The 25,455-nt window shown below is 39.9% G+C and overlaps 1 protein-coding gene across 4 annotated transcripts in view; it reads right to left on the bottom strand.

The window, feature by feature from the left end:
* The window catches only part of ESRRG (estrogen related receptor gamma), a 286,117-nt gene that overhangs the window by 58,459 nt on the left and 202,203 nt on the right, over positions 1-25,455 (bottom strand). For all 4 annotated transcript variants that reach the window (XM_082252325.1, XM_082252327.1, XM_082252326.1 and 1 more), the window contains one exon: positions 17,174-17,335. In XM_082252325.1, coding sequence (XP_082108451.1) covers positions 17,174-17,335 — 162 coding nt within the window. The remainder of the gene's footprint in view (positions 1-17,173; positions 17,336-25,455) is intronic.

The raw sequence follows: 25,455 nt of genomic DNA, 5'->3' as shown, positions 1-25,455 counted from the left end.
TGATCGTGTTTGGGTTAGTATACTGAAAGGCAGATCTGATAGGTATGAACGTGTTTGGGTCAGTATGCTGAAAGACAGATCCGCTATGTTTGATCGTGTTTGGGTCAGTATACTGAAAGACAGATCCCCTAGGTTTGACCGTGTTTGGGTCAGTATACTGAAAGACAGATCCGCTATGTTTGATCATGTTTGGGTCAGTATACTGAAAGACAGATCCCCTAGGTTTGATCGTGTTTGGGTTAGTATACTGAAAGGCAGATACGCTAGGTTTGATGGTGTTTGGGTCAGTATGCTGAAAGACAGATCCCCTAGGTTTGATCGTGTTTGGGTTAGTATACTGAAAGGCAGATCTGATAGGTATGAACGTGTTTGGGTCAGTATACTGAAAGACAGATCCGCTATGTTTGATCGTGTTTGGGACCCTTGGCTTAAATACCTCCAACCCTTGAACGCTTGAAGAGTGCAGATCAGTGCAGTGGGCTCTTAGACAGAGCTCTTGGGCTTTTTTCCCCTTCCTTTCCACCCATCCCCCTGGGTTTCTTTCTCCCCTTTCTTTTTTATAATTTAGACTTATATAGTTTCCATATTTGCTATTTGGTATGGAGTTTTTGGAAGCATTAGTGACTCACGTCGGCTGGCCAGAGAGTTATGGCGATGCTAAGCTATTTTCTTATTTAAAGTTCCCTGCGTGGGCTTTCTAAGCGCCCTGATAGGGTGGTTCATCTCTGTGTGACAGTTTTCGTGTCTAACTATTGATTGTAGTTGATATGAAGAAACTTTATTTTGCTGATAATGCCTGCCATTGATATACTGATATTACCCACCTTCGTTGTGGGACTTATCTTTTCTCTATCTTGATATTATTGTTTGGATATGAATTGTATACTCTCTATTTTTTATACAACCTTAATAAAAACATTGAAATAGAAAATGCACAACCGGAACATTACTGTTACTGATATGCAAATGTTGACTTTTGGTCAAAAGTTAGTAGCCAACCCTCTTCTCCATCTCTAACCATTCCCTCTGTGTGCTGACATATTTATAGAGGAGTGGCACTCAACTGTCAAAGAATGAGCAGAAGTGTATTTGATGTACAGACTGTGATTGACAGATTGGCTTCACTTTCTTAATGCTGTGCGAGAGGCAAGATGGCACCACCCAACATGGGAATAACTTGGTCCATAAACACAGTTTTTGTTCAAAGAGTATGAACAGGTGAATTTTTTAAAAGGTGCACATTTGGCTGACATTGCTGTAAACACTGAAAATATGGGTTGTTTTAAACTAAATGCAGTTGATAGAGTATAACTGTTGGTAGTAGGGTATGAATTATGGCAACAAATTCCCAACAAGGACAATATAGTTGGCAGGGGGCTATAAACACTACAGCTATACAATGTCATATGCATTACAGCAACTTGACACTGGATGTCCTGGGTTTTAAACTGGCAGGTGGCACATGCATACACTGGGTGGATCCAAACCATTGATGGATCTGCCCAAAGCCAACAACATTATGATGTATCTACAATCAATTTAAACTGGGGACAGGTGATATCTGAAGTATCATATTATCTGCCATGCTTTCCTGATGGATGGAAGAGACACATTAGCTTCATGGAGCGGTAGCTTCTTTATAATAAATATAGTTGTTGTTTTTTTCATGGTTTCATACATTTTTTCCTTGTATAACCATATTGGGTGATGTCTTCAATTGGAATGTCTACCTGGAGTTCAATTTTGACTGCAATGCATGCTGTCGGAATTTCAAAGATTGCCCTATAGTGATTCTATTATTATTTTAATTAACATTTGTCCTTTTAAGCCTTATGATCTGTCTATTGATGTTGGCTGTCAGTGTTTTACTATTTAATGGAAGGTATACAAGCTGAAGCTACCAGTCACATATCTTGTGGTGTCAATCATGAGATATGTCAGACTGGTTCCACCCTGCTCCCTCGTCACTCGTGAGTAGTCTGGAATCTCTCTCTATGCCCATCACATTTGCCCTTTAGCATGTCGAGACCCCTCTGCAATTTGATTTTTGTCATCTGTGGCTAAATAGTTCAAAGCACAGATTATATCACTGACCTTCCCTTATCGAAAAGCGCACAAAAGAATTGTCCTCTTTCTCTACTTAGTCTCTTAACATAAATGGGGTCAAATGGGCAACAGCCGTTTCCAAGGCTACTCTGCCGGATGGGAAGATTCCTTTATTTTCCATGAAACCAACTTAGAAATCTATTGCTATTTTTACAGGATTTTCTTGGAAAGTGATTATCTATGATGCCTAATTGAGTAAATAAATGCCCATATTTCTTCCTATTTCTATTCTTTTGTTAAGAAGTGGTCTCTTCATGCATCAACTTCTGAAACCTGAAAAATATTTTATACATATATTGGGGGTACGGGTGTAACCATATAGCTAGAGCAGGCCATTTGACTCTTATGGAATTCCAAAAAAATCAGCTCTATCATTATTTATATTACTATTGAATATTTTTTGCTGTCTGTGTTTAATAGTGGCAACTTTCCTTTAATTCCTGTCCTGGAATAAAAACAGGAGAGTAAAGGATATCTCTTCAAATTGAACAGAATTCCCAGCTTAGAAAGTTGTCCCCTCTGGGGGATTTTCCCTCATCTCTTGTTCTAGTGACAACGCTAAAATGTTGGATTTCCCTACACTTTCTGTCTGAAGAGTTAATCAAAGGGGTAACCTTCCTAATGGGTACTTGGATAGTAGTAAATATTACAAAGGGTATAATCCTGTGGATTTTACCTTCACTGTAATGTGTACATACTTCAGATGTATCTAACAAAATTCTTAGCACTTGACTAAGCTTAAAGGGGCGAACACACAGGCCGAATATCCGGCAGTATCAGCAAGTTTGATTGAAACGTCCGGCTTCTGTCGATGGAGCATGACCGAAAAAGGTCTGCCGATCGGCATACAATCAGCGCTCTCAGTCAATGGCGCTAACCAGTATGTTCTGGTGTGGGGGTGGAGGGGGGGCAGTCCCCCTTTCAGAACACAATAACTCAGCAAGGGAGATCACTGTAGTAACATTGAATTGTATGAGTACACAGTGTGTACTAGGCTTTAAAATTACAAAGATCTCACATTGGCCTTTCAGAATGGCCCCAATGTAACATCAGTAAAACTAGAATCCTTTATTTGGCTCCATATGGTCACAAGTATTTGAAGAAACTGAACATAACAGGCACTATATGTGGCTGCCTCTCAGCATGTCACAACTGACAGTGGTAACGGGATGTATAGACAAAGCTTGGCTCAAACATAAAATTAATCTGGATGTTTGGCTTAGGAGTTCAGCTTACAGCCATTGGGTAGTAATAGAAAAATATGTAGAAATAAATAAATCAAACCATAATTTGGCAGCTTAGTTAAAGTTTATGTCACATGATGCAGTGCAGCAATTTCAACAATGCAAAAAATGCTAACCTGAGGGAGTGTACTATAAGTAGACCTATAAGTAGGCATTACCTGGACTACGTGTTTTAGCAACCCTTGCAATGAACTAACCATGTAAACGTACATGGTAACCCTCTTCTTAGCAGAGTTTGGGGCTGGAACAATATTGTTCATGTTTCTACCCAGACACTGTGTCAATCAATTGCCAGGGGTTTTATTGAGTAGGACAGCCAGAGCACACAAAATCTGGCTCCAATAACCCACCCGAATAGGATGCATGGGCTTGCTGGGTAAAGCTGGATACACACTATACAATTTTCTTTAGATTTTTTTCCTTTAGATTTACCAAAACCATATAATATGAGGTCAAACCTAAACACTTTAAATTAGTATGCAATGAGGCAGGCCATTGCACTACATAGTTGAAGGTAAATGTAAAGGAAATCGAACAACAAAAGGTGTATGGTGTGTATCCAGCTTTACCTTTGCACATTAAGCTAAGGAAGGGGGGAGGAGATGATTGTGGCTCAGACTGATAAAGGCTTAAAGGTAGCAAGGCTCAATCCAGTCCACCAGCTGACATGTTGTGCTCCAACCTTGCTGTACATATATCAATTTATACTCAGCACCTATCTCCAATCAGAGAACTTGATTGAAATCTATGGGCACACCAGTTGCAGTTTTTATTTCACGCACTTCGATAAATAAGGTCCTTATTAGCAGGACAACTATGCCTTATTTTCATATTAATTTTGAAAGTCTGATGCCCAGTCATCCATAGAAATATTTAAAAACCCCAACAAACAATGTATCAGATATTCTTTGTAGAATATAGCTGATGATAAGCAATGATAGGACCAAACCTAGATTAGAGTCATGTATATTCCTAATAGGTATATAATTCTAGAGGAAACTGGTGGGGTCAAAGGTGTCTAAAAAAGAAGATTAAGGGACTTCTTATCAGATAATCTGGAGAAAGGATTAACTGAAAAAATGCCTGGCTCAAACATAATCTATAGACTATAGTGTTTCATATTGTTCTGCTTTAGAATACTGGCACAAAGATTTTCCAGGTTGATGTAAGGCTACTGAAGTGTACCTGTCACGGCACAACCCAACACACTGAACTTATAATTGCACATGCACAGACTAAACAACTTTTACCATGTTTTTTCATAAATTCCTTGATAACTAAGGAGATATAGTTCATGAGAAATTCCTAAAATGTTCCACGTACTTCTATAAACCTTTCTTGGGAATGACAGTAATTTCCCCGAATGCACCACAGACCCAGATTATCTCTGAATGGTCATGTGAAACTCAGCGTAGTAAACTGATCTACAGTATCTCAGAAAAGTGAGTACACCCTTCACATTTTTGTAATCTTTTCATGTGACAACACTGAAGAAATGACACTTTGCTACAATATAAAGTATTGAGTGTACAGCTTGTATAACAGTGTAAATTTGCTGTCCCCTCAAAATAACTCAACATACAGTCATTAATGTGTAAACCACTGGCAACAAAAGTGTGTACACCTCTAAGTGAAAATGTCCAAATTGGACCGAATTAGACATTTTCCCTTCCCGCTGTCATGTGACTCGTTAATGTTACAAGGTCTCAGGTTTGAATGGGGAGCAGGTGTGGTAAATTTGGTGTTATCGCTTTCACTCTCTCATACTGGTCACTGGAAGTTCAACATGGCAAAGAACTCTCTGAGGATCTGAAAAAAAGAATTGTTGCTCTACATAAAGATGACCTAGGCTATAAGAAGATTGCCAAGACCCTGAAACTGAGCTGCAGCATGGTGGCCAAGACCATACAGTAGTTTAACAGGACAGGTTCCACACAGAACCCACCTCGCCATGGTCGATCAAAAAAGATGAGTGCACATGCTAAGCGTCATATCCAGAGGTTTTCTTTGGGAAATAGACGTATCAGTGCTGCCAGCATTCCTGCAGAGGTTGAAGGGGTGGGGGGGTCAGCCTTTCAGTGCTCAAACCATACGCCGCACACCGCATCAAATTGGCCTTCATGGCTGTTGTCCTAAAAGGAAGCCTCCTCTAAAGATGATGCACAAAAAAAAGCCTGCAAACAGTTTGCTGAAGACAAGCAGACTAAGGACATGGATTACTGGAACCATGACCTGTGGTTTGATGAGACCAAGATAAACTTATTTGGTTCAGATGGTATCAAGCGTGTGTGGCGGCACCCAGGTAAGGAGCCCAAATACAAGAGTGTCTCGCCTACAGTCAATCATGGTGGTGGGAGTGTCATGGTCTGGGGCTGCATGAGTGCTGCCGGCACTGGAGAGCTACAGTTCATTGAAGGAACCATGAATGCCAACATGTATTGTGACATACTGAAGCAGAGCATGATCCCCCTCCCTTCAGAGACTGGGCCGCAGGGCAGTATTCCATCATGATAACGACCCCAAACACACCTCCAAGACGACAACTGCCTTCCTAAAGAAGCTGAGGGTAAATGAGGGTGATGGACTGGCCAAGCATGTCTCCAGACCTAAACCCTATTGAGCATCTGTGGCGCATCTTCAAATGGAAGTTGGAGGAGCACGAGGTCTCTAACATCCACCACCTCCATGATGTCGTCATGGAGGAGTGGAAGAGGATTCCAGTGGCACCCTGTGAAGTTCTGGTGAACTCCATGCCCAAGAGGGTTAAGGCAGTTCTGGAAAATAATGGTGGCCACACAAAATATTGACACTTTGGGCCCAATTTGGCCATTTTCACTTAGTGGTGTACTCTTTTTTGTTGCCAGCGGTTTAGACATTAATGGCTGTATGTTGAGTTATTTTGAAGGGACAGCAAATTTACACCGTTATACAAGTTGTACACTCACTACTTTACATTGTATCAAAGTGTCATTTCTTAAGTGTTGTCACATGTAAAGATATAATAAAATATTTACAGAAATGTGATAGGATGTACTTACTTTTGTGTGATACAATATATGTTGCATGTTTGTAACAAAGAGAAAGAGGGACATAATATTATATTGGATTTCTCATAAAAGATGCATACTGGGGTTGATTTTTTTCCCTCCAAAATGGTAACAAGTAAATGATAAGGTGGGGGAGGAATATTTAATTTCAGTGAGAGTTTTTTTTAAATATTATTTTTCATTACTATGAAGATTATAATTATATTTTAGTTGTAATGCTGATTTTCTTCTGGAGGGCCCCTTTGCCAGCTGGCTATTCAACAAGCAGGAAGGCTCTTATCTGTGTCACAACTCCTTTTTGGCATTTTAGTAAATGATGCTAGGTTGTACAACAAGGGGAAGAATTACTTATTTAAACTTTTACTTAACATATTTAATTTAACTTTTTAACAGTGTTTAGTGGTCCTAGGTGTGAAGCTATCAAAAGAGCCTGAATATATCTTGATATAAGCCTTCTGTAATCCCAGCACACAGCAGCACTCCAGGTTTTGCTACTGTGCACAGTGCTGTCAGTCTAACCCTGTGAAATGCTTACGGGAGGAGAGAGCACAAGAATAAACTCAACAGTGCTCCTGCTCCTTTAATGTCCAAACAAAAGCTGAAGCAAGTTCCAGACCAAGCTGTACTGCTCAACTGCACCGTAGTCTTAAAGGAGGTCCAGGACCCCACTATACTGTCTGACAGAGGTACCTGCAATATAAGACTCCCTGACCAATGTTCAAAATCCTTTGGTAATTAAAATAGTTTATATGTAATCAACTTAACTGTGTATTCAGCTGTTTGCCTTGAGTTCACCTTTAAGTCCAAGTCTCCTGAATTAATAGAACTTTACTTGCAGGCTTAAAGAGTTAAATCCATGCGGCGTACACCTGCATTGATTTCGGATGGGAAAATAGGGCTAAATACTGTAACTGGACTGCAATTTAAACAGCGGGAGATCCATAGAGATAAATATTTATCGAGTTGGACGTCGTGTCGGAAAATATACATCTCTCCTGCACCGTTACGTGCTCCAGCCACCGCATCCGCCTTTAAACAAAAACAATGTGACTAGCCAAAGCAATCTAATGGCTTTCTGTGCACTCAAGCCGGGGAAGCTGATTTCAACTGGGCGCTCTACCTGGTCTGTCTGTGTCTTGTTCTATCAGAGCTGCACACACTAATCAAACTGAACGCCGGCTCGGAGCTCCTGCTTTGTGTGTGACTTTGAGCGTGATTATTCCATTTACATTTCCAGGTTGCAGGTAGCGAGATAAAGCCCAAACTCACCTCTTTAACCAGCTGCAGCTTAATTTGGGCGCTTTATTAGAAAAACAGTGTACGGGCAAAGTAGCCGGCGAGCTATAATACAGACTGATGTTTAAATTAGTTTACAATTTGCCTGGCTTCATCTAGTGGTAAGTCCGAACAAAGCCATTCCTGAGATGTCAGCTGCGCTCCTAACCGCTGTAACAAATTGTTGCCCAAACGCTGCACACCTAATGACTTCAAATTAGCTCCACTGCTATATTGCCTGACAGTTCGTTACGACTGTTAGCAACATAGCTGGCGTATCATGACCAATAAATTGGTTTCAGTTGGGGCTGGGAAAGGGACTTCCATCAATTTCATTAAAGAAATTACTGTAGCATCCAACGCATAAAGACAAACTAGTTTAGGGAGGCAGACAGAAGTTAAGCGCAGCAGAAACACATTGCTCAAACTATTGAACGTGCTCACCACTTAGGAGAACATCTGAATTTAGTTTTAACTGAAATCTGGAATGTTTGAAACTATTGGCACAGATCCAAACTGATGTTAAGGTTTTTTGCTTCTTTGGTACATAGTGCGGTAGATTTAATGAGATTCTGTACCCATGTCATTTATTTTAGCAGCAATCTTCCCATATGATGAGCATTTAACATATTTAGGTATGTTATTTACCTGTAGAAGGCTCCATTGTGTAAACCTCTTAAAGCCCTGAGACTGCTGCTGGATGCCGCCATATTTGATATTGACAGCAACAGGTGAGACAGCACTACAGCGCCTCCCTGAAATCCAAAAATCCAGCCAGGTGCTCAAGCTGAAAGGCTTCCGTCAACCTCTAATGTTGAATGAATATAAAGAAAAGCCCCCACTCCAGTATGTCAGCATAAACTGACTTCCTTTCATGCAAAACGGTAACACAGCCGAATAAACAGCCAACGCGTTTCAGCTGTTAAGCCATTAAGGTATAACGGCTGAAACCTATTGGATGCTTATTTGGCTGTATTTTACTGTTTTGCATTAAAGGAAGTCCATTTATGCTGACATACTGGAGTGACAGCTTTTCTTCGAATTCATTCATCTTTGATATTATAGTGTTGATTTACTAAAAGCAAATAGACTGTGCGCTTTTCAAAGTGCAGTTGCTCCAGAGCTTAGTATATGAGCAGAAACTCTGCTGACTTCCATCATCCAATCATGAGCAAGCTCACATGCAGTTTTTTTTTTATTTTCCTTGCATGTGATTGGGTATTCTTTGCATAGGGAAGATTTACCTAATTTACCAAGCTCCGGAGCAACTGAACTTTGTAAATAGCACAGTCAATTTGCCTTTAGTTAATCAACCCCATTGCCAGCATTCCCAGAATCCCAGAAGACTTGGAGCTCTCACTTAAGTGACACTCTATAGCAGTGATGGCGAACCTTGGCACCCCAGATGTTTTGGAACTACATTTCCCATAATGCTCATGTACTCTGCAGTGAAGTTGAGCATTATGGGAAATGTAGTTCCAAAACATCTGGGGTGCCAAGGCTCATCATCAGTGCTCTATAGGATCCCCTCTTACTCCTCTCCCTATTGCTGCAAAAAAAGATTATATAGTGAAGTGGAGGAGACCAGAACAGACGGTAAATAAATACAACATGCCAAAGGGGAGGGGACTGTGCTAGGGAATCAACACATTCTGGAGTGTCAATTCCCCAAAGGTTTTATAGGTACATTGTTTAGGGAAAGGAAAAAACTGCATGTAATCACTTACAATACTTAATTTTTCTGTGCTTTTACCTGTAATTTTCTAAGTTGGTGACAGGGTCCCTTTAACGCACCAATCAAGTTTATAAACAATGAAACGTGTATATTTTGCCAATAGTTAAATGAGGGGGTCCAAAAATTGTTCCTGCACAAGGACCCTTTGGTAAAGACACTGGGAAGAGCTTTTAATTGTAGATGCTTTTGTTAGTAGAGTTCCACTTGTACACTATATGAGCTCTTAACACTAAGGTTCCGTTCCCACCTGAGCATACTGGAATCGTGGGTGGAATTGCGCGATTCTGCCCGTGATTCCAGAATCGGGGCAAAACACGGGACGCATTTGCGATGACATTATTTTTTAATGGCACCCCAAACGCAATGCGATTTTGCCGCGATTGTTGAGCGACATAATGGACTAAGATTGCGGCAAAAATCGCAATGCAAAATGATCCTGGCTCTGTGCCAAGATTTGCTACATGAGCTTCTTTGGAGTGTTTATGGAACGGAGGGAGGCCCATTGAAATGAATGGTGCGGCTCCAAAAACTCTCCACCAAATTTTTTTTTAAAAAATGCGGTGCAGCAGTAGTGGCTGCACTATGCTCAGATGTGAATGGAGCCTCAGGCCTCATGAATTTATGCTCCATATATGCTGGATTTTTTCTCGCCAAAATATGTAAGAGCCTTTATGTACGTATGGCGTTGAGCATAAATGCATTCTGCAACTCCTAAAATTGGCTAAAACTCAATACTTACCTTACTAGGACAGAAAATATTTTGCAGCTAACATAGCAGCACCAACGGCTAAGCGCCGAAATGAAATTATTCGCTCACACTTCCTTTTAATAAATAACCTAATTAAAGTTAAGCCGCCCTTTAAAATAATCAGTCATTGGTTGTTCTTCAATTCCATACACTCACAACACTCCCAAGGCTTAGAATGAAAAATGATTTTACAGCATTGTAAACTCTTAGCTTCGAACTAATAAACACCTCTTCAGTCTTTGGAAAGTGCGCTCTGGCAATTCACACCAAACAAACAATTCCCCGTATTATTTTCAGAAAATATTATGTCATGTTTATATTACAATATATCCGGCTCGCTACTTCATTTCCCCGAGCGCGAGTATTGAGTAAGTATTTATTGAGTGACTGCTCAGGTAGAGTGATGGGGCTATTGTACGAAGCATGTTCCTGCCCACAAATCCCAATAAAGCTTTTATTTCTTTCACTCCCTCGTGATTGCTTTAGAGGAGTGAGGCAGCCGAGGTGACAGATTTGCAGGATGGAAGGAAATTCCTTAAGTTTTGGTGCTGCTTGTGAAATATTATTGTACAATAAAAGAGCAAAGTTGTTTAATAGCGAATTGGGAGCTGCCAGCTGCTGCTCGAAGGGTTCTGCTGTAGTCACGGACATATATTCCCAGCCCATTCCACTGAGTCTCTTTTAAGAAAAAACGTAGCAGGATTTGTAGAACGGTTTTAACCAAGAATTTATAAGCCAGTGAAACATTAGTTGGTGTAACTGGTTAAAGGCACACATCAATCAGACGCAGACATCTTTAATTTTTCTCCCATCATTCATCTTGTATAGCTGGCTATCATGCACAGAAAAATAAACCTTCACTGTTTGTTTGTTTTTTTCAGAACTTCAAAAGCTTTATTGCCACTTGAGTACATACACAGCAAGCCAAAGCACATAGCTCTCTGTCAAGCCATGCTTCTATTCCTTGAATGCGTTTCACCCCAAATGGGGCTTAGTCATGGTCCTTTATGACTAAGTCCCATTTGGGGTGAAACACATTGGAGGAGTAAGACCAAGGTCTGGTGAAGAGCTATCTGCTTAGGTTTTCTGTAATGTACTCAAGCGGCAATAAAGCTTTTTGAAGTTTTGAAAAACAAATGTAACAGGGGTGTGGCTTTCTCAATTTTAAATGAAAGAAGAACGGGCTTCACTGAGTCACCACCCAGGGTCGGTGAACAAGCCAGGAGCCAAAGGACTTCAGAATACTTTGTATACATTCTGACTATCATGCTTGCTAAATTTGGATGCTTGCTGATATTCCTATCTCTAAATAGGTCTGAGTCTTTTCTTGGTTCCACTGCTGGCCTTTGTTTGAACCTGCTAGAGCCTCAAAAACACATACTAGAAGAGGAGAGGGAGAATCAGCAGGGTATCCTGTGACAAGAAGGTGCCATGCCTCATAGGCTTTACAAGGAATCCTGTACAGTATGGCTTTGCTTGATTTTTAGAAAACCCCCATTTAGATAATTAGAGAAGAATTTCTGATTTTGACAGGTGTCAATGTTTTCCACCCCAGCCCCTGATTGACTTTACTTGTTGCCCACTGAAACCTTGTCTTAAAAGTACTTGCTCCCTTCATTTGCCATTCATCATCAATCATGATCATCATCAATGTGTTGTCCATGCAGAGGATTCCAATCAGTTTGCTCTCCTCAATACCACGATTCCCTTTGAGATACAATACTAAGGACTATGCTCTGTGCTTTGGGCCCACAAAGGTATTGGGGTCTCTGAAGGATGGAAAATCATATGAATTGGTAGAGTGATCCCTTGAATCTCTTACAAGTTCACTGCAAAGGGATTGTACCATGGAAATAGATAGGAAAAGCACTGTATCTGATTGACACAAAGACTTTTCCACAATGGCCCCTGGTTGGCACCCATAATCATAGACATTTTTTGCTCGGGACATAACTCATAAACTTCAGGGAATTATTGGAAATATGAAATAACCACTTCTGGACTGGAAGATTTCCTCCTTAATGACCAGGCCATTTTTTGCAAGTCGGAACTGCGTTACTTTAACGGGCAATTGCGTGTTCCTGCAACGCTATACCTAAATCAAATTGATGTCCTTTTTTTTCCTACAAATACAGCTTTCTTTTGGTGGTATTTGATCACCTCTGCCATTTTTTTTTTTTTTTTTTTTGCGCTATAAACAAAAAAATAGCAACAATTCTGAAAAAAAAAAAAAAAAATCACTTTCTGCTATATAACATTCCCAATAAAAAAAAGTTTAAAAATCAAACTTTTTCATCATTTTAAGCCAATTTGTATTCTGATACATTATTTTGGTAAAAAAAAAATCCAAAGAAGTGTATATTTATTGGTTTGCGCAAAAGTTATCGCGTCTACAAGCTAGGGGAAAGATTTATGTCATATATATTGTTTATTTATTTATTTTTTACTTGTACTGGTGACGATCTGCAATTTTTGGTAGGACTGCGACATTGCGGCAGACAGATTGGACACCTAACTGACATTTTTTGGGGACCAGTGACATTACTACGGTAATCAGTGCTAAAAATATGCACTGTTACTGTACTAATGACACTGGCAGGGAAGGGGTTAACACCATGGGCGATCAAAGGGTTAAATGTGTCCCTAGGGGGTGCTTTCTAACTGTGTGCAGGATGGATTTATGGATTGAACACAGGGACCTGTGTTCCTAAATAGGAGGAACACAGGATCACTGTGCTCATTGCTGACAAAACAGCGGTCTGCCGTGTTTACAACAGCAGACCGCCGTTCTGTCTTCACAGGAAGCAATCGCGGCTGCTGGCCCCACAAATCAGCTTCGCCTCTGGCGAATGGGCTCTCGCGCACGTGCCCACACGATCGCTCCCGCAAAGTGACGTTCGAATGCATTGTTTTGCGCAAACCTGCCGACCTGCCGGCAGATATACAGCAGCTGGTCGGCAAGTGGATAAAGTATAACTGAAAGGCAAAACTTTTTTTTTTAGTTTTGGATAGAGTTATTATAACATTTGTCATTTTTGTATTGCAGTCTGTGTTCCCGTTAGGGAGATTCACCCTCCTTATTTGTCCTGTTTATCAATATCATTGAAAGTGAAAGTAAAAGAAAATCCCAAATTTTGGGTTGACCCCAGAAAAATAATAGAGGGTAAATCTTCCAATGGGGACACTAGTTTTGGTGCCCTGGGAGTCTCCAAGGAATTCCCTTAATTTGCAGGGATTTCCTCTCACTTCCTGTTTGGCTATGGCTCAGGAAGTGAAGGGAAATCTCCGCAATGGGACACAGATAGCGAAAAAAAATCTGACAGGGGTTAGAACCCTTCCTCTAAAATGAAAAAAAAAAAAACGTTTTGCCTATAGTTCTGTAAAGATGTTAACCGCGCTAAAGGAAAAGTACAGTGAAAAAGCAGCAACTTCTAGTGTGACCACACCCTGTAGAATATTGTAATAATAAGTCGCGCTATAATATGATCAATGGAGATGTAAAGTCCATACAGTCCAAACATAAAGAAAAGATATGATCCGGAACCAGGAACCCCAAAGGGTATAAGCTTACCAGATTGAGGTAAGGTAAAGGCGGTTTCCTTGGATAAGCTTGTCACCTTGATAGTAGATCCAGGTCCACGTGAACAGTTAGCTCAATGGTCACAGGATCATGGAAGTAAAGGTAAAAGCGCAATAGCGTAAAACCTTACAAACTAATTTGATTAAACACCCCAGTGTTCGTGAAAAATGAATACTATTGTGTAAAAGAATAAACCTCCACCAATAAAACTGTTCACTGATGACAGTGAATAAAAAACGTGCAAAAATAGAAATAATGATGGGTACCCCTTACCAAAGGTGATAGAGGTATAAACCAAATAAAAAACGTGTTGTAGCTGAAGTCGCCTCTTACCGGACAACTTTAAACGGAAGGCAAAAAAAGTGTGAGATTTGCGTGTTGAACCACCACCCAATAAGGGTCGCCTCTTACCAGATACAGGTAATGGTAAGCCTGTATGGTGATCCAGCATCCAAGGACCCGACTCTCAAACTGGGGTGCTGATTTCCTCAAATGGCGGAGGTGTTGTCAATATTCCCCCCACGTAAAGAAAAGAGAGGCTCCCATAGCGTAAAACCATTAAAATTTATTCACAAAATAAAATCAAAAAAACTTACAGCAAGACCAGGAATGAGGAGCAATGTATGTCAGCCGCCGGCCGGACGGCTTCGCTCGCCCGCACTCTCCGGTCGCAATCCGATGACGTCAGTACGCCGTGACCCGACGACGTTTCGTCACAGATGACGTTTTCTCCTCATTCCTGGTCTTGCTGTAAGTTTTTTTGATTTTATTTTGTGAATAAATTTTAATGGTTTTACGCTATGGGAGCCTCTCTTTTCTTTACGTGGGGGGAATATTGACAACACCTCCGCCATTTGAGGAAATCAGCACCCCAGTTTGAGAGTCGGGTCCTTGGATGCTGGATCACCATACAGGCTTACCATTACCTGTATCTGGTAAGAGGCGACCCTTATTGGGTGGTGGTTCAACACGCAAATCTCACACTTTTTTTGCCTTCCGTTTAAAGTTGTCCGGTAAGAGGCGACTTCAGCTACAACACGTTTTTTATTTGGTTTATACCTCTATCACCTTTGGTAAGGGGTACCCATCATTATTTCTATTTTTGCACGTTTTTTATTCACTGTCATCAGTGAACAGTTTTATTGGTGGAGGTTTATTCTTTTACACAATAGTATCCATTTTTCACGAACACTGGGGTGTTTAATCAAATTAGTTTGTAAGGTTTTACGCTATTGCGCTTTTACCTTTACTTCCATGATCCTGTGACCATTGAGCTAACTGTTCACGTGGACCTGGATCTACTATCAAGGTGACAAGCTTATCCAAGGAAACCGCCTTTACCTTACCTCAATCTGGTAAGCTTATACCCTTTGGGGTTCCTGGTTCCGGATCATATCTTTTCTTTATGTTTGGACTGTATGGACTTTACATCTCCAATGCCTATAGTTCTACTTTAATGTAGCTATTTGTTTATTAATACATCATTAAATGTATTTTTTAAATGCAAGCAGTTTAAGTGCCTGAATTTGACATGGTATCAGCTTCTTGAAGTTCCTGTACAGCTGAGCACAGACTGAGAGCGGGAAAAGCAACATGAGCAGCCAATCAGTTGTACTGTAACATTCAGGTCTCCTGCTCTGAAAACCAGGGCTGTAAAGAATACCAGAACTGTGTGACTTTCAGAATTGGATGGACAAAAATATAAATTCTTTGACACTAAAAACAATTAATTTATATGTATTTAATCTGTGTATTTAGCTGTTTGCCTGGGGTCAGCCTCAACACTGTGTTGCAGGCATCCCCAAAATATTCTAACAAGGAAAGCAAATATTAATAATTAAAAAAATCAAGACATTCCTGACAGCTTTAGGCTGCACAAATATGACAATTTAACAGTAGAGATTAAAAGGGCTAAAAAATGAACAGGCTTATATATTTCATTAGCAAAGATACAGATTAGGTTTCTTTTGCATAAATACAAATATCTCACAATTTTAACTGCTGCCATTTCGTAAACACCAAAAGACATTCACTTACATGGCTTTCAATGATGACTGCTTGAAGCTTGCATTTCTTACAAGAATTACTGTTCAGCATCATTTTAAGGGTCTATCCACCCAAAAGTCATATTTAATGAGGCCCCAGAACCTTGCTTAACTAGGGAAAAATGAGAGGATCTGTTTACAGCCCTACCCCTACCACCACCTTATACTCCCTATCAGGGCTGCTGATAGGGGGGGACCACCAGCCCTCTTGTAGGGGGCCCGATCACACAGGGGGGCCCACACAGAGAGGGGGATTAGTGATGGACAACAAATACAGAAATCTTCCTCCAGCATCTGAATCTGATCTGTCCCTCTCCCTGCTATCAGCTTTTATCTCGTAAGAAAGAGACAGTCGTCCCTCACTAATCCCCTCCCTGTGTGGGCCCCCCTCCAGCACTGGCTCTAATGTTATCTCAGCTCAGGAGTTTATTTGTAACTTTGTTTCTCTCTTTCTGTCTCTCTGATCACTGAGCTCCAACTGCACAGCCTGTATATTTTTCTCATCTCTTTATTTAACATAGTTTTTTTTTTTTAGATTTAACAGGAATTATGTGAGTTATGTTATATTTGTGTCTGCTAATAGTGATTTTGTTGTAATTTTAGCTAAATATATCTTTAATATTTTCTTGAGGGGGCCCTGCCAGGTAGTCTGTATGGGGCCCCATGATTTCTAACAGCAGCCCTGCTCCCTATATAAAATTACTACCCCCAACCTTTGCTCCTTTCAGCGGACACAAAACCCCGATGTTGGAGCATAGAGGGAAAGGTGATATCACTCCCCCCTGTCATGTGTGAAATGCATCACACGCTCCCCCAAATCTAAAAGCACTGGATATTTTGCAATGGCTGCCACGGAAGGGTGAGCTGCAAGGGAGCATTGTGAAAGAAGGCATAAGGCAGTTGTGGGATTTAAGGACACGGTTATTTAGCCTTGAACAGGCAAGGCGACAAGATCTCAAAGTATTGGGTAACGTCTTGTGGGCCATATCAACCCCTTGTATATTCCATCAAAAAGATCTCTACGTTATAACCCTTAACTCTGTTTCTGTCCACCTGGAAGTTGTGGATGTTCCCACCCATCTTCGTGTGGCCATATCAACCCCTTGGCCATATCAACCCCTTGGATATTCCATCAAAAAGATCTCTACATTATAATCCTTAACTCTGTTTCTGTCCACTTGGGAGTTTTGGATGTTCCCACCCATCTCCGTGTGTTACAGCTCCTCCTGTTACTTTCTACTCAGTAAAAATAAACAGAGAAGCACCTCATAAGAGTCTTAGAAAGTGTGCAGACCCAAGATATCTCACTAATAAATCCCACTCCAGCATCTACCAAGATCTCTTTTGGGTGGAATGACCCTTTAATCCAGTATTTACAGTGCTATTGACATACCTGGAATATGCTTGGCCCACCCAATGATCACCACCAGCTCCCGGTCAGCCAGGTCACACAGGGTAGTCAGGGCTTTGATGTCACTGTCGGGAATGGTTGGGTCAGGCATAGCATAGATCTTCTCCGGCTCAGCCACCAGCAAATGTGAGACAATCTTGTTATCTGTAAGAAATAGACCACAGCATGGCACAATCAATAGCAAGATCTCTCTGTTTCCAAAAATACAGCAATCATCGGTGTATCATTGAGCCTGAGAACCTCCCATACATCATAAAGCGATATCAGAGAACCGCGCTTCCTGAAAGACAGAGTTTAAAAATATCACCGTGAAAGCCGCAGTTTATTAAACATTCCAAATAACACCGCGTGCTGCCATACATCTTAGGCTGTTTTTTTTCTACAAGCATCTGAGTTATTAGGAAATCATCTGGTTTTATTATCTAGGAGTGATGCAATACAAAACCTAAAAGAAATTACATATAAAATCCTACTTTTCAAAGTAAATGATAATATGTTGAAAGGGCAAGCCTATTCAAAATTGATTGATCAGTTTTTGGTGGCTGTTGGGAAGATCAGTCATGCAGCTGCAACTATCCTAATTGCTTTATAGAAATGTGGAGAAGAGAGCACAGGCTGGGTAAAAACATTGCTAGACAGCCTTGGGCAAAAGTGAGGAGTTAAAGGTTGTCCTTTAAGACTGTATTAGAAAAATTAGTGTACATGTGCACAAGTTATTAAAAATAATGTGCATCATATATATATATATATATATATATATATATATATATATATATATATATACTGTATATCTCTATATATATCTATATATATATATATATACTGATACACAGTCTATTTATTTATATATATATATATATATATATATATATATATATATATATATAGTCCCTTGTCCCTTTTCTCAAAGTGACAGACTTTTGTCCCTGAAACATTGGTACAAGCAAACTCATCTTATTTGGATCAATGTTCTAACTAACCTTTGCTCCTTCAAATGTATCATGGTACCACCGTAGACCATTAACCTGGATGTTTGGGGTTGAGGTATGCATTCATGGCATAATGGTACGGTTGAGGTTTATATTGCTGTTCTTTGATTTACTCTCCCTATCTGTCCTGGTAAACACACTGTCATTGGGACTGAAAGTGATAATAAATCCAAAACTTTGAGGCGTCAGCACTCAGCAGACATGAAACAGAATTTAAATATTCTAATGGGGACACCTTTTCCAGTGACGACAGTCTAAAACTGGCCATACACTATTAGATTTTTTTCGCTGAATAAAAAAAAATTAGCCTATTCCTCCATCCACTCTTTATAGCATGGAAGGACGAATCCCGCTGCCAGGCTATTGTAATCAGACAGCTGGCAGCTCTAAGAATACTTTAACTCTCATGAAAACAATTTATCAATTTAGTTTGTGTTATCTGAATCCTTTCAAGGATATATATTCAATATCTAAGCCCTGATGCATGGGTTGTTCTCAGAAATGCGGTAGCTGCTTTGGTCAATTATTTAATGAATAATCATAGATTACCTGGATTCACTTTTGGTCTGACACATTTCATGCCATCACTTTCTTTTTGGAATTTGAGTCTCTATACACCATTTAGGTACCAAGAGCGGCCCCATCAGTGCCATCAATCCCCAGCCCCTTTGGTTTGACATTCTACTATACTGAGCCACTAATTATTGTTTTTTCAAGCAACTCTCTGATACCTATTCTGAACATATTTCGTTATGACTGTTTTTTTTAATCACCTGGGAAGATTTTTTCAAAAAATGGTCTTATACCTCCTGACATATTAAAATAAAAATCAAGGGGGCTCAGCTGTGCTTGATCTGCCACAACTCCATCTAAGACCAGGTTCACACTGAGGCCGTTTTGAAATTGTGTTAATTCAGCTGAACTCGCACAATTTCAAGCCGGCATTTCAGTCCGACTTCAGGGGTGATTTCACAGACATCTGAGTGAGTTTCTGTGCAGATGTCTATGGAACTCGCCCCCCGAAGTCTCCAAAAGTAGTACAGAAACTACATTCAGATGGTGCAATTTCCGGCAATTGGCTCCGATTTGACATTCGATTTGACATGTCAAATCACATATCAAATCGGACCAATGTGAACGTGGGCTAAATTTACCTAAATATGTGTGTATCTGGGTATTTAAGCTGAAAACTATTTCTTTCCTACTGTAAACCACAAAAATAGCAATGTTCCCACTATAACAAGGCATGCTTATACAGTATATCTCATTACAAAACAAGGTAGCATTCTGTTTAACATTACAAAGACAACTGGAATGGATGCTAGTCATTCAAAGCAACATCCTTTTATTGATTATATCTAAATCATTTGCAAAAATCATGGAAAAACAGACGTAAGTGCATTAGTGGAATGGCCCTAGGACAGCACTGTATCAGATGTCATTACATACATACATTTACAGAATACACAAGATATAAAGAGAAAGCCTTTACCTGTCATATCTAGTGTTGTACTAGCTATGAAAGGTATACATCCACGTCGAAGACTGGGATATAAGGCTCTTCTAGTATTATGTGACTATTGCACTGGTGGAGATCATGGTATATGTATCACTTGAGGGCAGGCAATATGCAGCCAAACTCCCTTTTGGGCCTGTCAAGTAAATTTCCTATTTCAGTGTTTTTTAGATGATAGAGAGAGAAATTACGTAAAAGATTCTCTTATTTCTCTGGGATTATATTAGTGAGATCCCTGCACTGAGCTCTTGATTCTGCACACCTGATGGGCACATTATCTGCTCTCCTTGCTGGATATTTTATATTATGGAGAATTTAACAGGAGTAGCTGGGATGCACAAAGGTGGGCAGGAACACCAACATCTCACAGGTGGACAGGAACAGTCAAGGATTATGGTAGGGAGATCTCACTGTAACCATAACACATAAGAAGTCAAGAGCTGGCTCAACTCACCAGGCTCCATTGGTAGTTAAAATATTAATTTGGCATGGACTAAACCTTTAGGCTTTATACACAACCTATACATATGGTAACATACATTTATTGGGTAACACAGAACATTTACATATATGCCCAAAGAGCAGGTTCGTTGTGTTATACTGTGCATTGGGGTGCCATTGAGAATGAACTGACATCTTAAGTTAGTCTTTCTCATCCAATGATCCATGGAACCCTAGTTTTCTTCCAGAGGTTTCTACGGGTTCCATGAGCAATGAGCAATTTACACCTCTCAGATAAGTATCCACTGACACATAATCTTTTTTTTTTTGCTATCTGTAAAGGGAATTCTTCCTGAAATAACTAGTGTTAGGGGGGCCTTCTCCCAATGACTACCAACATAAGGGAGCCCTTCTCCCAATGACTACCAACATAAGGGAGCCCTTCTCCCGATGACTACCAACATAAGGGGGCCCTTCTCCCGATGACTACCAACATAAGGGGGCCCTTCTCCCGATGACTACCAACATAAGGGGGCCCTTCTCCCAATGACTACCAACATAAGGAGGCCCTTCTCCCAATGACTACCAACATAAGGGGGCCCTTCTCCCAATGACTACCAACATAAGGGTGCCCTTCTCCCAATGACTACCAACATAAGGGAGCCCTTCTGCCAATGACTACCAACATAAGGGAGCCCTTCTCCCAATGACTACCAACATAAGGGGGCCCTTCTCCCAATGACTACCAACCTAAGAGAGCCCTTCTCCCAATGACTACCAACATAAGGGGGCCCTTCTCCCAATGACTACCAACATAAGGGAGCCCTTCTCCCAATGACTACCAACATAAGGGAGCCCTTCTCCCAATGACTCCCAACATAAGGGGGCCCTTCTCCAAATGACTACCAACATAAGGGGGCCCTTCTCCTAATGACTACCAACATAAGAGAGCCCTTCTCCTAATGACTACTAGCAAGGGGCCCTTCTCCAAATGACTACCAACATAAGGGGGCCCTTCTCCTAATGACTACTAGCAAGGGGCCCTTCTCCAAATGACTACCAACATAAGGGGGCCCTTCTCCTAATGACTACTAGCAAGGGGCCCCTTCTCTAATGACCACAAATGAATGAGGGGGCACTTGACTAATCACCAATGTGAAGAAACACTATACTTGACACTGTCTGCAAATCTTTTTCTGGCCATTATTATTATCATAACTATGTTATTCATATTTTTCTTTATTATTACAGAAAATTACTAGCAGGGTTTCCTTGAGGCCTGAAAGTTATTTGAATGGTTCCTTCTTGTTAAAAAAAAAAAAAAAAAAGTTGGGCTTCAGGTTAATAATTATAAACATTGATAATTTACATATTGTAAAAAAAAAAAAGTGATTTTGATGTGACCGTATCACCGTGGCCACCAGTATTACCCAGATAGCCAGAACTTGGCACATATTTTATAGCATCCTATCAAGTTTTTTAGCAGAGTATTGTCTGGGAAGTCTTTAGCTGTGCACATAAAAATTCTTCCCATGCCTCCATGATCTTTTCCCATATGTCTATACATTTAACAGTTGCATATATCTTAATGAACTATATCAATAACTCTAACATATTACACAAGTTGGTTCGTAGATGAGTTCTTTTTAGAAGAATTGGCTATCCCACTTAGTGAAGAAAACAGCAGACAGATAATGAAGCAGAACCTGCAATGTGCAATAAATCCTCATTTTCCAGACAAAAGAAAATGACATAATTAGGCAGCTCACAAAATGATTCAGAACATTTATTGTTAAGTTGAGCTTAAAACAATCAAAGTCTTTCAAAAAGGAAGCTTTTTTTTTTTGTTTCAGGGATAAAAATATATGATCACTGTTGTAATGTGAATGATTGACTTTTACTGAAATGAGAAACACATAGGGTGAAATAAACGATCGTCTGGGGTAACTGTGCAGTCAAGGATGTTCCCACAACCCATGTATAGGTGTATAACACTGATATGTGCTGACACACCTCTTTTAGAGCTTTATTATATTTAAAACTGGAGCGTCCGAACCATGTTTTACCTGCAGGTGGGGCTGCAAGCAAAATCTGTAATTACGGCATTTGGTCCCTTTCGGTCTCAGGGTAATGCACCAAGCAGGGTGAGTATTCGGTGATCTTGGAAAATGTCTTGCAAGTAAATTTGCAACGTGAAATTTATTTTAGGATACAGGGATGTCCATTACATTACAGCAGGCACTATTTCCTATTAATATGCCATCAGATTGAAGCCACAACCTTTCCTCAGGCTGATGGAGCCATCAGACCGCTGGAATTAAGGGCACTGAATAGCCATAAGCATTGTTACTAGGGAAGAGAGGCTTATTTAATGTTTTCCTAATTGGAATCAATAAATTCCACTTTTCCGCTGTGCCTATTCTGTGCACAAACAATCACTGAGAAAATGCAGGAAAATCTTTGAGTCCCAGCACATTAGAGAAAAAAAATATATTAATGATGGCACAGATAAGTCGTTTCCATAATATATCTGCCATACAGGCAAAAGAGGCACATGCCTAGGGTATCACAGCTTGCAGAGGCAATGTGAAGATTGTTTAATACCTGTAATTCTAAGATATTTTTATGTTGTTAAACATTGTTTTTCAACCAAAAGATAAGGGGATAGCCTTTTATATTAAGTAATAAACGAGTAATATATTTAAATATTCATTTATTTGCAGATTTTAATATTTAAAATAATAAAAATTACATTAACATGTTAAAATTTACTGTATATGAGATTTCAGCAATTGTGTTTACCTATACTTTATTCAGTTATAATCATCCAAATTCTATGAAAATTATAACATATTATGCAAATTTGTGTTTCTTTGGGTCTCAACAATTCTGTTCTTTTTGTAGTTCTGTGCCAGGTTAACTGACAGCATGCTTACTACAGAACATTTATGTGAGTTGCCCATCTAACTCAAATGACATGAAACATATCTAAAAATGCTCACCAGAAAAAAACGCCTGCAACAAAAACGCCCAGGTGTGTTGTTGCAGGCGTTTTTGGGCATTTTTTGGACATCTTTGGAGGCAGGCATAACATCTGAACTTCTGTATAGGGGTATATATACACACACACATATATGTATATATACACATACACACATATAGGTGTGAAAGTAGCGGAGCCCTATGCCTGAAAATAATTTCATTAGCGCAGGCATAGGGTTCCGCTACTTTCACACCTATATGTGTGCGTGTGTATATATACATATATATGTGTGTGTATATATACCCCTACACAGAAGTTCAGATGTCATGCCTGCCTCCAAAGACGTCCACAAAAAAGCCCAATAAATGCCTGCAACAAAAACGGCCAGGTGTAAAAGTAGCAGAGCCATATCCCTGCTCTACTGCAATTCTAAGACAAATGATCTTTTTTCTATGGCGGTCACCCTGACATGGAAGAGTTTGGTCACCCTGCCATAGCAGTCAGAGTCAGTTAACCCTACACTACACCACAGTCACCCTGACACTTAACACTTTCCCTACAGAAACTAGATTATTAAATCTAACTATAGTGGAAAATAGTACCCTAACTACACTAGATATCCCTTTCCTCACATTAATAATTGCTAAATGACACTTTTGAAGCAGGAGTAACAGAACTGCTTCCACTCTCTTCCACAGCCCCTGTATTACAGTGCTAGAGATTTGGCGGGGCTATGTTATATACTGGGGGGCGTATTCACTACTGATTGGCCTCTGGACCCCCTAGTCACTTCAATCACATTCCTAGCATCCTCCTGCCCCCTCAATTGGCTTTTACTGATGGTTCTGGTCCAATCACGAGCTTTTAAAGGCCAGTTCCTGTCCCATTGCATTTTGGTCGGTTCTGGTTGCCGAATTCCGAACTTTTTCCGCAAAAAGTTCGGAATTCGGTCGAATTTCGAACAGTCAATGTTCGGGTCGAACCAATGGTCGACCCGAACCATTCAATCATCCCTAATAGCTACATAATACAATATGCTTAAAACTGGGCAAAAAAAAAAAAACTCAGATAATCTAATAGGTTATGGCTTCAATAATGATTTGTGAGCTGCCTGTCTGACTCATTTGCTAGCATAGCTCATAGCTAGCATTTGACACAGGTATCACATAACTAGAAGTGCTCTTCAGGAATACTGAGAGCCTGGTTACTATAGTGCACCAGTTGCATGCTTCAACATAAGATATATCTTCAAATATGATTAAAGCCTGGTAAAAGCCTACATCATTTGATATCTCAGTGTAATAATGACCTAATTTGACCTAAAATGTAGCTAGAAGTGTTCTGCAGGAATACCAAGAGCCTGGTTACTATAGTGCACCAGTTCCATCTTTCCATATAGGATTTATATTGGATCATGTTTACAAGATGTTTAGAACTAGGAAAAAAATCCCAATTAGTGTGACGGGTTTGCTTCAGTAATGGTTTGTGAGTTTGATGTCTGACTTATTTGACCTACAACGTAGCTAGAAGTGTTCTTCTGGAATACCAAGAGCCTGGGTACTATATTGCACCAACTCCATGTTTCCATATAGGATTTATATTGGATCATGTTTACAAGATGTTTAGAACTAGGAAAAAAATCCCAATTAATGTGACGGGTTTGCTTCAGTAATGGTTTGTGAGTTGGATGTCTGACTTATTTGACATAAAACGTAGCTAGAAATGTTCTGTAGAGACTGACAGCCTGGTTACTATAGTGCACCAGTTGCATGTATCAACAAATGATATATATTAGAATATTTTTCTACATGTTTAGAGCCTGGCAAAAAAAATCCTCAGATAATTTAATAGGTTTGTGTAATAATGGTTTGTGAGTCGCTTGTCTGACTCATTTGACATAAAAACACAGCTAGAAAAACTCTCCAGGAATACAGAGAGCCTGGTTACTATAGTGCACCAGTTGCATGTTTCCATATAAGATTTATATTAGATCATGTTTACAAGAGGTTTGGAACCAGGAAAACATTCCCCGATAATTTGATGGGTTTGCTTTAGCAATGGTTTGTGAGTTGGATGTCTGACTCATCTGGCATAAAACATAGCTAGAAGTGTTCAGCAGGAGAACTGAGAGCCTGGTTACTATAGTGCACCAGATGTGTGTCTCAACATAAGATAATAAGATATATATATATATATATATATATATATATAGGATAATTTTTCCAATATGTTTAGAGCCTCCAAAAAGAAAAAAAAAACACATAATTTGAAAGGTTTCTATCCTAATGGTTTATGAGTTGCCTGTCTAGCTTATTTGGCATAAAACACAAAGTGC

This window comes from Pelophylax lessonae, assembly GCF_965119305.1.
Source record: "Pelophylax lessonae genome assembly, chromosome: 3".
NCBI lineage: Eukaryota > Metazoa > Chordata > Amphibia > Anura > Ranidae > Pelophylax > Pelophylax lessonae.
This window is presented reverse-complemented; position numbering and strand designations above follow the sequence as displayed.